Here is a 15852-nt window from a genome sequence, read left to right as displayed (position 1 = left end):
TTTAGTTAAAATACATGTAACAGTGAGTTCCCTTGCTGCCATGATGGTCATGAATAAATTTCTCCTTGAAAGTGAAACCATTTTGAATCAATGACAAGCAAGAACCTATTTAGTGGCCACAATTTTTTATATCAAAGCCTACTGGTGATAGCTATATAATCATTGTGAGGCACTAGGTTATTTGTATGCCCTGCTAGTAGCAAGCACGTATTTGCATTAATAAAACGAATGAAATACTTTTCTGTTGTGGTTGATATTTTAGAGGTCATGACCATACACCATACATGATTGTTACTCCTACATTCTGTTTTTGTTTTGTTTTTTTTTCTTAATTTGTTTGATGTTTTTGGTTCCTTTTCGTCCCATATTCATCCTTGATCTAAAAGTTTCGTAAATGACTTTGTTTGACCAAACAAAATATAAGTACTACTTTATATAAAGAACAAAATAGTCTTAAATTTCCCCATTTCAACCTCCAACACAAAAAAAAAGGAAAATTGAAAATTCTAGGAAAAAAATTAGAAAGTCTGTGTAAAAATACAGGTGCACAAATGAAATGTTTTCTTATTCCTTTTTATATACAAATAAGACAAACATTTCACATTAATTCCCGTAAGTTTCAAGTTATTTCGCGTTAGTTTCACGTAAATATGCATAAGATTCGCGATATTTTGGAAAAGTTTTCCGTTATTAAGTGAAAACTCGCATAAGTTTCCTGTTGTAACAACAACAAAAAATTTTTAAGTCTACGAAAATTAGCTCAATGGGCTTTCGTTTGGGCATTGATTAAATCTGCTCCAAATGCTTGTGTTGGATTATTTCCAATTGTTGTTGTCAGTTTGAAAAGATGGAGGACAGAGAAAAATACAAAAAGGAAAGATAACAGTTCCCTGGATCATGAATACATTATACATTTATCCTGTTCGACCGTTTTTAAACAAATGGTTGGCATTCCAACGGTAACAAATTGTGTTCCTCTACTCACCTACCTATTTCTTCATTCTTTAAGTCTTAAGAGGCTGACTATATAGCAAAAGGAAGGAACATTGTTTACCCAGATCCTTTGATCATGGTTTCCGCTATATAGGTTACAGACCACCAATTCAACCAATGAGCATTTGGAACGTACGCAAAAATAGTCCTACGCAGAAATTCCCCCTGTTCCTCATAGTGCTGTGAAAAAAGTTCTCATCTTATTTAAAAAATTTAAACAGTTTCTGAAAGGAAAAACATTTCTGTACATTTTATAGGTGCATTTTGCTTCTTGTGATGTGAAGCCTAATCTCCATAATGATTTTTAAATATACCCCTATCTTGTGAAAACACTGGGATTTCCCATGCTATTTATAGACCCTTCACTTCCGGTGGCCAGTACTGCACTGCAAGTCTGCTAACCCCACATGCCATTCTGAGGATTGTGAGCTGACATATGTAGAATCATGCTGATATATAGTCCTCTGCAGGTTAAAGTTAAGGTAAAGTCCAGAGAAGCCATTGAATATTGTGAAATTAGCATAGAAGCCTATGGGAAGTGGAATTAGTGGTTTTTAGCCTATAGATGATGTATTATTGTTATCCTAGTTATGAATTTTAGATAAAGGATACTACAGACACTGTGGAGTCAACCACATATCTTGACCTTCACTTAGAAATCGATGGTAAAGGAAAACTATTGACCAAACTATACAACAAGTGTGATGACTTTTCATTCCATATTGTCAACTTTCCTTTCATCTGTGGCAACATCCCTTCAGCACCTGCATTTGGAATATTCATTATCACAACTCGTACGTTATGCCAGAGCTTGCTGTAACTATGTAGACTTATTGTGATTCGCTAGACTTCTTACAATTAGGCTTCTCGAACAGGGTTATGTTGCTTCAAGATTGAGGTCATCACTATAGATGTTTTATGGACGTCATGAACTCAAACATCATTACAGTGTATCCATCTGCACCATGAGAACTGATTTGTTCAATGTGTCCTAGTTTGCCTTTCCTTCTTCGTTTACCCAGGACTTGACTTTTTATGAGCAGCTTGGCGGTGTTACTTGAAGAGCAGATGATGCTTACCCTACTGGTGCGCCTGATCCATATTCCCTGTTTTTAGTGGAGTCTGAGTCTGATTTAAAATTGTGGAACTAAATTAGTTACTTCTTTCTTCCCACAGCGGTTATTAAGCAACATTTGTTAAATTTGAGTGTTTATTTTATATATTTAAATATTGTAAATCCAAGATAATGTAACAGTTTTTGCTTTTGTTGTGTAGCGGGAATTAGAATTTCCCCGAGTTCTCGGAATATTTGGCACTGAATACAAGCAGTAAAGTTACGATAATTTATTAAGAGAGACGAAATAATGTCATAAGATACTTATATTGCAATCTGGCTCTTAATATTGCGGTCTCACTAATTATCGACAAGAAGCGACAATTAAGAAGTTTGAATTAGCGACAAGAAACCAAAAAATACCGACAAGAGGAGAGAGACTATATTTATTTTATAAGGTTTAACATTTCGAGAAACTAATATTAATCAAAAATATCATTTAAAATGACATTTTAAAATATAATAAAGAAATAAATTGACGAAAAGGGTGAAAAATAACATAATTTGCAAAGATTTGAGTTTAAAAAATGCTATGTTTTTATCATAAGATTAAGATATATTTAATCTATTTCTTTTATGTTATATGCTATTTTTATTATTATTATTTTTAAATATTTGAAATAATTCTTAAAGAATGCAGATATGTCAGAATTCTAGACCATTCTAAATTCTGATAGATTTGTATATTTACGCATATCAGCCAATCGGATTAATGAAGTTATGACATTATTTATCCAAGTGCCAGTCAACAAGGTGTTAATCACTGACTTATGGTGGCACGTGGGCTTTCACAATGAAAATGCTGACAATAATAATCCAAGGAATATAAACACTACTCAGTCACAAAATGTTCTGAACAATGACTCGTTGAATCAAATGGCATCACAATACACAACAGGTATGAACAGTTTTTGTCAGACTCCTGTTATGCAGCAGATTCCTTTCCAATACAATTCTCAGTCGAATATACATATGGTCAGATCTCCTGATTATAATGGAGCAATGACAAGCCCAATGTCGACCCCTATGCAACCTATGTTACAGTCCACCATGAGTCACGGACCTGACTCAAATGCAAAAATGGATTCTCTCATCAGTAAGATCGAACAAATGTCCACAAAACTTAACATTTTAAACAAACTGAGCGAAAAACTGAAGAAATTCGAAAGCACAATGAGTAGCCTGGCCAAATAGTCGACGAAATTACAAACCGTGTGAACGAAATAGAAAAAAAGTATGGAATTCATGAACGAAAAATTTGAACAAAACCAAACTGATTGTAAAACTATGACATCTTCGATCGCCAGCCTACAGGCCGAACACGATGACGTATCAGAAGATGTGGATAAACTTAGAACCGATTTAGATAACCTTTTTGAAAGACACATTGACTTACAAACAAGGTCAAAGAGTAATCAAGGGACCAAGGTTATAGCGGTAATCAAAAGAGTGTAATCCAGGGACAAAGACCAGACATGGAAAACGGATATATACAACAAAGAACATAAAGTAACTGAATTCATACATACAAAGTAACAAAGGTAAATGAGCAACTCGGACTCCACCAAAACTTGGAGCATGGACCAGGTGTACCGGTAGGGTAAGCGTCCTGTTTTTTCTAGAAACACCCGCCGAGTTGCTCATAAAAAGTCAAGTCCGGGGTAGACAAACGAGGAAAGGAAAACTGTGATAATTTAGTCTTTACTGGAATCCCTGTTCCTGTCGAAGGTGAAACAGAAGACACTGAAGTAATTATCAATAATTTTATGACAAACCAAATGCAAATGGAAAGCCCTATCGAATTCCATAGAGCTCATCGTTCTGGTAAAGAGTACGGTGTCAAAGATCCACAAAACGACCGTATATTGTACGCAACCAGACCTATAGTATACAGATTTAAATGCTATAAATATCGTGAAACAGTTCGAAGTGCCGCTGCCAATCTACAAGGTACCCGATTCGGTGTAAATGAGCACCAGTTACGAGCGAAGCCGATATGGAAACAAATGAGAGACTTCCTACCCGTGAACAAGGAGCCCGACCTAAGTTTGAATTTCAACCAACTCGAGGACGTGGTAGACCCCGCAGAGGACCCCAGAGACAGAAACGGCAAAGGCTAGATTGGTAAATTTTTGGGGTAGCCTTATAACAGGGAAAGACAGCAAAATTTCCAGTCTGTTGTACAAGTTACTGTTTATTAACTATAATAACTATGGTATTGATAACAAGTGGCTATCATTTATCAAAAACTGTTTATTAACTATAATGACTATGGTATTGATAACAAGTGGCTATCATTTATAAAAAACATTTTAGACAACTGTGGCGTGTCTGTTTTATGGAATGTGCAATATGCTGACAAAGGTGCTTCAAAATATATTGAACAGTTTTATAAGGATCAGTTTGCTCAATTGTGTTTATCTCAGATAAACGAATCACCAAAATGTCTTTGTTATAGAATATACAAAAAAAAAAAAAATGTTCAATTTGAAAAATATCTTGAATTATTACCAGACAATTTGTTTTTTACTCTATGCAAATTTAGACGCGGTAGTCTCCGTTTGCCAATCGAGACAGGAAGGTGGCAAGGCGTTCCTAGGAACGAGAGACTGTCAACTTTGCGACTCGAGTGACATCGGTGACGAATTCCATTACATTCTATCTTGCAAATATTTTTCTTTAGTTAGAAAAAAATACTTCCTGAGTATTGTTGGAAAAATCCTAATATTTTTAAGTTTGATAATCTGTTCAACACGACAAATATTATAGTTTTAGAAAAATTAAGCAGATTTGTAAGGTTGATAAATATGAAAGTCAGTCCTCCGGGTTAATCTTCTAAATTTATTACGTATTGTATTTTCCACACATGCATATAATTGTTATATATTATTGTAGATATGTTTCTCTTTAACTATGTAATATGTAGTTCATTCTTTAAAAAAAAATCCCGGCACGTGGGTCGTTAAATTGTTAATTGAGGTAGTTATGATATTAATTACCTAAAAGAAGCCAGTCACCCTTCGATCTCACAATCAAAAGTTTTGGTAGCTAGAATTGTTATTGTAACCTTCAGAATCAAAACACACTGGTTATTTTGATGTAAAAATTGAAAATAATATTGGCGGTAATAAGTTTTTTTTTAGCACCATGACTAAGTAAAGTAAAAACACTATTGATGATTCCAAGCGTGGTTGTTTTGTTAGTCATTTACGTTCAAAGGGTTACTAGTACAAAACTTGTTTTTCTACCAAGCCAAAACTTAACTCATCTTATACATGCATTCAATACACCCAAGCTGAAGAAGCGACACTTTTTGCTCATCTTTAATATAAATACCGGACCCAAAGCAGTCAAAGTAAAAGTACGACTCTGTGCGTTTGTAAGAATCTTTGCTACGTATTATCATACGGTTTCACTTTGTTACGCTGACATTAATACCATCGGTGTTAATAAATAGATACCCTCAGGAGCAGGGCTTCCCCTTGGGCAAGGGAATACAAACTTGGTGAGATTAATACCATCGGTGTTAGTCCAAACCCTTAGGAACAGGGTTCCCCTTGGGCAAGTGAGTGAAGTTGTATAATACCATCGGTATTACAAACCCTTTGGTACAGGGTTTTCCCCTTGAGCAAGGGAATCAGAATGGCAAAGTTTCCTTGTGGAGACTGTGGCCAAAAATTGCACTAACCTTTGTGTTTACGGTGAATTGTGTGAATCATGGTTTCACAATAATGTCAAAAAATAAAGAAAGACCAGTTCACTGTCTTAACGCAATGCAGAAGTATAGACTTCGTCTGTACGAACTGTTGTCACACAAATGGCACCTTTGATTACGATCTTTCTCTAACGCGGTTAGAGAAATATGCACGTAGAAATTTGCTTACGGAGGCAGTGCAAGTTGAAAAGGTTTTATTGCGGGGCAAAGCTCTGACAGGCATTATAAATGAGACTGACTTAACTTATTCAGCTCAATCTGCTTTGGTAAAAGACAATGCATCTAAACAGATACTGTATGAGCACAAAATGTCTTTCATTGACAGAAAACCTATCAATGTCTCTAGCAATGGCAATTGTCTCTAATGCACTGTCGGTTGATATTGCCCCGTGCAGGTCCGGGTGTTAAAAGAATAGGCCTGCAGCAGCGCTAAGCTTGTCGTAAGAGGCGACTAAATAGTGCTCAGAACCCTAGCCGGGGGCTAGGGCGCTCTGCCCACAGAGCAACTGGGATGTGTGCCCCAGGTGGTGGAATGGGGTACCCTGGCGTGTTACATGCTGGGGTTGTCAGGCTTTAATACGGAAAACCTGACCGCAAACCATAGTGGTGCACCGTGTTGGGAAAGATGCCACGTTCCTCGCAGATTAAAGAACCCTACTGTGGTATTTTCCCGGAGTAGGAACCATAGGGCTCCACCACAGGAGGCTAAATTGCCCGACCCTACCCACCTCTCCCTATTTCCAGAGGCAATCAAAATTTGTCGACCCCATTGTCCTTGTGTCCCATCCCTTTTTCATTTCATCATCTTTTCATGTTCATTTTATCACCAATTTCATGTTCATCGTCTGAATATAGCTGAAATATTGCTGTTCGGACGTTAAACCCCAACAAACAAACAAACAAACGGTTGATATTACCGGCAATGAAAACCTAGCAAGTCGGCTCAGGGTTTTAACGTGCATTGAACTTGTAACCAATAAATGCAGTATTGGGATGATTGTGGAACATGGGATTCCTAAACAACATCCACCAAAACTACATATTATCTACGAAAAGTTGACGGCACTCTTCTGTCATGTGTCAAAAAGAATGGCCTTTATTGCAAAGAAATAAAAAAGGAATTTATTCCTTCAGAACCCCAACCAGACGATTCTAATTTATTTGTGCTAAAGCGTTACTACGCATCCCTGAAAAGGGATAAGCAATACAAGAAGAGAATAAGCTGCCATTCAAATGACACAATGTCTAAAGCAGTTGTCGAATATATTGGCTCTTATCCCATTGATGACATAAATAGACATGGGAACGCAAGAATTACAAAGCAAGAGCACACTCGCACTTCGCCAGCTACCAAAAGTAAAGTGCAAAATGATACTGAATGTGGTAAAACAATGAAACACGTTTTCACTGAAAATTTTAACTCTGACCAACAACCTAGAGACTCAAAATATATTCAGAATCCAAAGTATCTGATGCATAAAAACGATAATCCTCCGAACAAAGAGAATGTCGCTGATGATATGCAAAGCATTATTAGCATGAATTCTGCCAAACGTCCTTTTATAAAAGAGATAGTTCAGACCTCAGGCAAGCCTCCAAATGTTATTTGCTATACCGATTTTCAAATGAAGCATTTTGCCAGTGCCTGCAGGTCTTCTATCATTGGTGTTGACAGAACATTTAACCTTGGTGCTTGTTATGTCACGACAACTATGTTTCAAGAAAACAAACTGAAACGAAAGGGAAAAACTACGAGTCCCATTACAATGGGTCCAATTTATTTGCACTGGGACAGCTCATATCACACGTACCAGCGTTACTTTACGCACATTGCTTCTATGCTGGAGTGCACAATATCTCTTCATTTTAAACTAAACAAAAATAAATTAAAAAAACCACAATAATCATTTTGGAACTTTGGTTAACTTTAAGCACGGCAAATTCATATCAACTATGCGTGTACAAAATTTTTTTTTAATATAGCTTCTTACAATCTTTTCCATTCTCCTCTTTGTCGGTATTTTTTTTTTAGTTTCTTGTCGCTAATTCAAAGTTTCTTGTCGCTAATTCAAGTTTCTTGTCGCTTTCTTTCGCTATATCAATTTCTTTACGCCACTTGTCAGCAATTAGTGAGACCCTTAATATCGTAAGCTCACCTAAAGAAGTGATTTTGATAACAATGTTTTAGACGGTTTATGTTAGAGATAGACGGAAAATGTCAGAGATGGTAAAACAAGCTAAAAACAGGTCAGACATGGGTATAATGGCCAAATATGAGGGAACACTATAAAATACGCGGGTTTCGAGGAAAAATACCGAGAAACCACAAATTGTCCCCAAGCGCTCGTGTTCAGGTCCAAGCCGAAAGTACCGTTTGTCCTGACGTCACGAAATTAGCTGTCCAGGCATGTACCGGGCCAACCCAGCTGCCCGGGTCGCGATTGACGATCCCGGAAAGCCAACATGGTTATAGGAAACCGTTTATTGACTATAACAGCGGCCTTTAAATTAACAATAACAAGAATATAAATATAACTATAAGTCAACAATAAGTGAAAACCATCACAGTTGCTTTGTTGTTCGTTGTTATTCTGAATAAATGCGTCGGTTCTAAACCTTATCACCTAAAGTTACCCGGTCCTACTTAACAGAGTGGTAAAGAGCACAAAAGTCTGGTAAAGACTGGTACCGAATATTTGCGTAGGACCCAAAGTTACCTGCCCTTTGTCGCCATTGCATCAATCGCACCGTGGAGGAATTGAACCCGATTAACCATTGCATTTGTCTTGTTTCCTTGGTTGAACACTTTGTCTTGCCATGTAGTCCGTCTTGTTTGAAGATGACTTACAGTAGAAGTTAATTTATTCACTCAAACTGTTACCAAATACTGCTTTTGTCAATTTCTGGTGAGTACCACCGATGCATTTTTACACAGCCACAGGCAGACATGCACTTGATTAAACAGGCATGTAATTAATTCACAACCTGATTAAAATTCTAGGCTCGAGCATTTCCACAGGCATTTGTATCTATCAATGGCATGGCATGGCTATCTGCACATACCCATTTTTTTGGTCCATTAATACAGGGAAAAAATGGAGGGGCCTGATGGGTTATTTTCGTTCTTCGTGATTGGCACATTATCGTGATCTGTTTTTCTACAGATTTATTTTTCGTGATTCGTGATGAGAGCATCGTTTGTGTATCGTTTTCGTTGGAGTTTTATGTTCAGTATTCGTGATTGAGACATATATTTCATTCCCGTGATTTTTTTTCCATTACGGAAATAAAGAGTTCCATTGAGTTGTCTTTCTTGGCTTAAAAAGTTGAAGTGCCGCGATTTAATTTAGAACTTGGGAGAATTCAACATGTAAACAAGTAATGAGCCAGTAATTTATTTGATTGTAGCTTAATTGAACCAATCTACAATACAAACAACCAGCTTCTGAATCTATTTTCGAGATTGATTGGGGATACTCTTTTTATATTTTCCTAATCCGTGATCATGGAAATTTATTTTCTATGAATCGTGATTGACAAAAAAATCAACTTGTGAATCTTGATGAAAACCCCCCCATCAGACCCCTCAAAATAATTCCTCTGTTGAGGGCAAATCATCCACTGTATCAAATAATAATGGCAGTGGCTGCTCGTCCACACATTCATGGATGGGGAGCCTCTACAGGCTTATCATCGACATATCCGTTTTGAGTCAGTAGCACATGTAATCATGTCGGAAATGGTTCATTTACGTTAGTAATGTGGAAATTGTGAGAAATACTTTTTTATACATTATATTCAAAATGATACAAATATAATTTAGATCATAACTGATGTAACAAATAACGATTAAAAATCATTCAGAATTAATACAAAATACACATTTAACAAACTTGGAAGACTATATTTGCACATCAAGAAAGATTGTTTTGGCACATGATTCAGTCTAGCTCATTTTAAATCATAATGCTGCCATTCCAGATGGCAGATGTGAAACATATCAATTCGCACTAGCCCTTCTTTGTATAAACTAAAAAATTAAGAACATTCAATGTGTTTTTTAACACATAGGATATTTATGATATCAGCCAAAATTATTTATTTTTATCGACTTTGGCACTAGTCATCATAACTTCCGTGACTTGTTCTGTGTTTTACCAACATAAAACCTGTACATGTTTAACCACATATCAAATATGCAGTCAAGCTAGTATATAACACGAACATAAAACTGCTCAGTTTATTAAATGTGAATACAGTTTGTGATGACATTAATAGTCGTACATTTGCAGACAACATTTTCGCAACAAACCGGGCATTTCTGTCACGATTCTGTATGTTTTTGACACAGACCACGTGTGGACGATTAGCCTGAAGAGGCTTTCTGTCCTCAAATGCGTGGACGAGGAGCCAATAATAATACTGCTATAATTACATGTAAATTGAGGGTCTTTTCCCAATCATTTTATATAGAAGCTAGACTATGATATAATTTTAGGCTATATGCCTATGATGGTAGGCAGTGCTCGAATTTAAGTGGAAATACTTGCAGGGATCACAATGGGCTTCACCAGTGTCACAATTTGCGAATTTTTTATTTGATCTTGTGACAAAAATAACCAGTTGGCGATTTTCTTTGTGCCTAGGTTTTGTATATTAAAATTGACAAGAAGTTTGTCTGCAGCGGATATTCTCTCCAATTAAATAATTGTGTTGACACTTGGTCAGAGTTAATTGACCATAACCAGTTTACGTCTGAAGCCAATCAAAGGTAATTATACCAGGTGACTGTGACTCGCAATATCCTCATGGGAGGTTTCAATCAGATGAAAATATATTATTGAGCCAATCAAAACTAACATCATCTGGTCAAAGATAAACACAATCATTGCCATGTGCACGTTGCTACATACAAGCTTCACAGTCCAGTTAAACCATGTGATACATTTAGAAACAGATTTACTGTATAACAGTATAAATTATATCCAATTAACAATGATTAACCCATTATGGTCCATGGAATTTTGCTAGAAATTTTTTTACTTGAAAAAAAAATCAAGTTAGTTAAAAATTTATAAATAGTTAAAAGTTTATAAATAAAAAATCAAATTATATTTTAAGATAAATTTAATTAGACCACAAAGAACAATTGTCAACGTGATTTAGAATCTGGGACTGTATGAGCATAAAGTCCTTGATATAAATAAAACACCTGTTTCTGGAGTAGTACTTCAATATTTTGCATATGAAAAGTGACAAATAGTTTAGATCCTGATAAGTACTAGAGCTAAAAACCTGCTTTATACATGTACATGCATCAAGATTGACTCTTGGGTACATGTATGAATGAAGGTGTTATTTTGATGAACTGAGAAAGATGACTCATCAGTGGACTTAATACTGTCATATTTAAAAAAAAAATTGAGTAATTTTTTTGGGCACCCATTTTGGCTCATATTTCTGAAAATTGGCGAACAAAAATGGCGGCTAGCAATTTTTCTGGCGACAGAATTTGGAAGCCAGAGCAAATTATTTCCACTTGCTAAAATTTGCTAGTGGAATTCTATATGTCATAGATAAAGTCCAGAAATAACCCAAAAAACTTAAATTTAGTGGGTGTAAATTTTCAGTAGTTGCTAAATTTAGCTAGTGGAAAAAATTCTTAAATTCAATCCCTGGTAGGAGCTCAGTGTGTGCCCTCTAACTGTTTCGTTCAAACACATTTCACTTATCGGTTGTGAATGGCATGTTAAGTCTTTGTTTACAGTGCACTGCCATGTTGCTATGGGTGAAGTCTCCAGTGAGGAGAATGTGCAAGATTTTTTTATTGGAAAGCACACTACAGTTCTACACAGCCAAATATTTCCAAATTATTATTAGATAGATAAATATGAAACAGTGTGGAAATATTTGTTAGATCACTTGTCCCTGGGCAACTTCCATTCTTAATTTTACTTGTATGGAAAATATATTACTTGCCCATGTTTTTTAAATGATTTTAAAATAGATATAATTGCATATAGTAATAGCAATGCCTCATACATGTATGTCACAGTGTATTCTTGAGTTTAGCTCTTAAAGCCTCTTCCCCACCAAGAGATTTAACCAAATTCTTTAACAGAGGCTTGACATAAACATTATCAGGTTCTCAAACAACTTGTTTAATAGCTGATTTGACAGGATTCTTGTGATCAATATTTCTATCGCCTGGTTTTAACCAATAGAAAACTGCAGGTCTAGGATCAAAGTCCTTAATGCTTACACCATTGCTCACAAATTTTACAATAACTTCATTTTATAATAATTTCATTTTCCAAAGTTTCTTCATATGACAGTTTGGGAAACTCGAATAGCCAGAACTTTTCAATTCCCTTTTCCGATTTTTTTGGTTATATTCCCAGTCTGTTAGACTGACTTTGTTCTGGCATATCAAACCTTTTGGACTCTTTATCTTCGACTTTTTCATTCTTTTCCTTAGGGGTTTTTATTTAATATCCACTATACAAACTGATCCATGGCAATTGCTGTAATATTTCTATACCAAAACAACATTTTTTATCCATCTGGTATTCATATAATTGATAAAACCTGGTAGCCTAACCTGGGGCAATTGTAAAGGAAAAATAACAATAAAATTCTGACTATTCTGGACTGAATACTTATTTCATGTGAATGGGTGATGACCAACTATTTCTATATTTTAAAATTTTACATTAAGACAAAATATTAGCACTTTTGATTCACAGAATTTCTTTTAACATCAGGCATTGTCATAAAAATTGTAGTAAAAGTCTTGAAAAAGGAATGTACACCCTTGATATTTAGCTCACCTGGCCAAAGGCCATGTGAGCTATTGCATTACTTGGCATCTGTTGTCATTAACAATTATTCTAAACTCTTCTCCTCTGACACTGTTTGACCAATTAGAACCAATCTTCAACCAGGTAAGCGATTCAGGCTCCTGGGAGCCTCTTGTTTTTTTTGGGTTTTTTTTTGTTTTTTTTTTGTTTTTCATATATCCAAAATAATTCCAAATTAAAATAATACCTTGTTTTTACTACATTTTGTACATCTTTTTTACATTGCCACTCAATCATATTGTAGAAGCAGACTGAGTACCTACCTGGAACCTGAATGTCAAAATAAAAGAAAAAGTGGGATTGCAGAAAAGTGCATTTACGGAATACAAAATAAAATATTCATTTTTGTGGCTGATTTTCACTATAAAACAGATTTATGTAATCTGAATGTCATATTTGGATTATAAACTTTCATGTCAGTCCATAAATCCGTCTGAACCATCCAGGCCATTGAGTCTATATAATTTTTGGATCATATCCCAAGATAATCAATGAAACTTCAAATACATTTGTTAGGTCCTAAAAACAACACTTTTCCTTTGTTCAATACCTTAGATCTGCTATATATAATGAGATATTTTTAGACTGGTTATAGTGTTACAATTCTGGCCAGAAATTTTCCAGTACTTTTCTGTAGTAGAATGTAATCAAACTAATAAGCGTTCATATCTCCTGTTGGCAATTTTCATTTGCACTTTTATTTTTGAATACAGTTTCTATGAGGTCTACTGAAGGATTTTTAAACAAAAACTAAGAAATGCATGAATTCCTTATCATAAGATTCTGCCTGGATCTAAGGCACAGCTGCACTTCAGTATTTTGCATGAATGAATTTGTAATAATAGACGATTCATAATTTTATGAACCTCAGACACACAGGTGTACAGAAAACTTTCAAATTTTTTTCATAAATGGATTAGTTTTTGTTCAGATGGATACTGTAAATAATAACGGTATTTATTTTTGCCTAAGATATAGAATTTCTCTTATGACAAGTGAACAGGTTAAGAAATTCATTACCTCTACCGTTTCTTCATAAGAAGCTTATTCGTTCATCTCTTGAATTTCACCCAATCTCTAGGTTTTGATAGGGATCTTCAAATTTAAGCATCTTAATTTAGAAATAAAATCTATCTGCTTGTTGTATGCATAGTAGGTATTTTTTTAGGCCAAAGGTAGTCAAGATTAATATCACCAATACACTATTCAGATCTGTGTCAAGCTTGAATGATATATTCATGCTTGCCTGAACTGTTGTGTGTTAGACCTCAGCAGTCATATCATGCTGCACCCAGCAAAGCATTTTGTTAAGATAAAAGTGGACATTTCTGGTTTGCAATCTATTACTTGAATTCCACTTCTCAAAGCTTGTAGTTACACTATGTAGTATTGTTTCAAAATTGTCAACTGTTGAAGACATATACATACACATAAAAATAAGATACAAAGTTCTGAATGAGTACATACTTATTGTATTTTTTCAGGATCATAGATAGTGATGGACAGCTTAGATATTCCACTGCCTCCAACTAGTTCCATTCCTCTACCAGCAGACAGTGCCCCTAAACTTGTCATATCATCATTAACTGATGGCGAAAGATCTGTCAGTACAGTAATGAAAGACAATGAAGAAAATGGAACAAAATCTCTCAAAAAGAAACATAAAAAAGAAAAACACAAGCATAAACATAAACACAAAGAAAAGGATAAGGATAAATCAAAAGACAAGAAGAAAAAACAACAACCTTTGATAACACCAGAAGTTCTATCCCAACATGCTTCAGCTATCAAAGCAGCCATGTTGAAAGAAGTGCAAGGAGAGTCTAAAGATGCTGAGCTTTCTCAGTCAATTGTTGACGACTTGTTTAAGGATTTCCTTGCAGCTAAGATGAATGAAATCGAGTCTGCTTATAAAAAAGCTGCTGAGGAGAAGACTGCTGGTGGAGATGTTGCCACATCAGTGGAAGAAATGAATAAGTTATTAGATGATGAATTAGATACTATAAGTCAGAATACTACCTCACCTGCTAAAAAGGCATCAAAATCAGAAAAATCATCCAAATCTCATTCTGATAAAAGTATTGGCAAAAATTCTGGATCTTCTAAAAGGGAAAACAGTTCAGGCAAAAGTCATTATAGGTCATCAAAGCGTGAGAGTGGTTTAGTACAACCACTTGAACCATTATCACTATCACATATAGAGGATATTAAAGTTCCTAAAATACCTGACTTCTCAAAATCTTCTAAATCTAGAAGTAACACTTTGATCTCATCAGTAGTGAAACAAGTTCAATCCCAAGATTCCTCAGAACATTTAGGTGGGCAACCTCAAGTTTATAAGACATTGCAAATGGATAAAATAGATGATGTCAAAGTAGTGCCAAGTTCTATACTTACAGAAAAAGATAAAATGGAAGGACCATTACTACCACCAAAAGTGCCAAGGATTGAAGGAAATAATATTGCATTAGAGATTCCACCACTACCTCCCTTAGATACTAAGTTAGAAGGCCCAGAACCAGAACCAAAGGTTGCATTAGAGAGCAAAAAACCAGGAAAACTGCAACTAGCATTTAAAATTAGTCAAACAAGTGCTGAACTTATCTCTAAAGGTGCTGAAGATCCTTCCAAGAAGGATCTTAAACTTGAAGAAGGTAAGTTTTTCTGATAAATAAATTTTCACCTTAAATAAGTGTTGATCTTTGTCCATATTTTCAGTAACTCCAGGTCAGAACCACATTTTATACCAATTACATTGTATTGTGTTCTGTAGGAATACATTTTATCTTAGTACATGCTGTTGTTCATTACTGTTGAAATATATCGTTTTTATGTCAGTAATAAAGCTGGAAATTAGAAAAGAAGGAAGATGGCACTTCGGCATGCTTATCTAAAATTTTATGGGCACACTATATGCATTTAAGGAAAACTATGATAAAACGCTATGCTAATTTTAACTTTTCTTGCTTTTATATAATAATTCAATGTAAGTGGAACTAAGAACATGATTTTAGTTTTAAAAGATAGATAAGACTGAAATAATGTGTATTACTCTTTTGTGTAAGACCTGCCAGGATTTTGTATGTTGATACATTCTAAAAATCATATAATTATTTAATGACATACAAAACATCAGATTTATAAGATAGCAGTAAGTAACTGTATACATT

The 15852-nt window shown here is 35.1% G+C and overlaps 1 protein-coding gene and 1 pseudogene across 5 annotated transcripts in view; both read left to right on the top strand.

Moving 5' to 3' along the window:
- Window positions 1–6802: 6802 nt before the first annotated feature.
- On the top strand, window positions 6803–7726 carry LOC148615078 (uncharacterized; annotated as a pseudogene).
- A 464-nt stretch (window positions 7727–8190) lies between these two features.
- Window positions 8191–15852, top strand: part of LOC148615077 (uncharacterized) — a 30098-nt gene continuing 22436 nt past the window's right edge. For 3 of the 5 annotated variants that reach the window (XR_015923831.1, XR_015923832.1, XM_088589750.1), the window contains exons 1-2: window positions 8193–8728; window positions 14167–15336. Coding sequence is in view for 2 of the 5 variants with exons in the window: in XM_088589750.1 (XP_088445876.1) it covers window positions 14181–15336 (1156 nt within the window). In the remaining 3 variants the exon portion in view is untranslated. Of the gene's footprint in view, window positions 8729–14166; window positions 15337–15852 lie in introns of all 5 variants that reach the window. The other 2 variants (XM_088589749.1, XR_015923830.1) reach the window with 2 other exon arrangements.

This window comes from Perna viridis, chromosome 6 (assembly GCF_037379345.1).
Source record: "Perna viridis isolate PV_CMFRI_1.1 ecotype Kerala chromosome 6, ASM3737934v1, whole genome shotgun sequence".
NCBI classification, from domain to species: Eukaryota; Metazoa; Mollusca; class Bivalvia; order Mytilida; family Mytilidae; genus Perna; species Perna viridis.
Note: the sequence above shows the minus strand (reverse complement) of the source record. Positions and strands in the feature narration are given on the sequence as shown.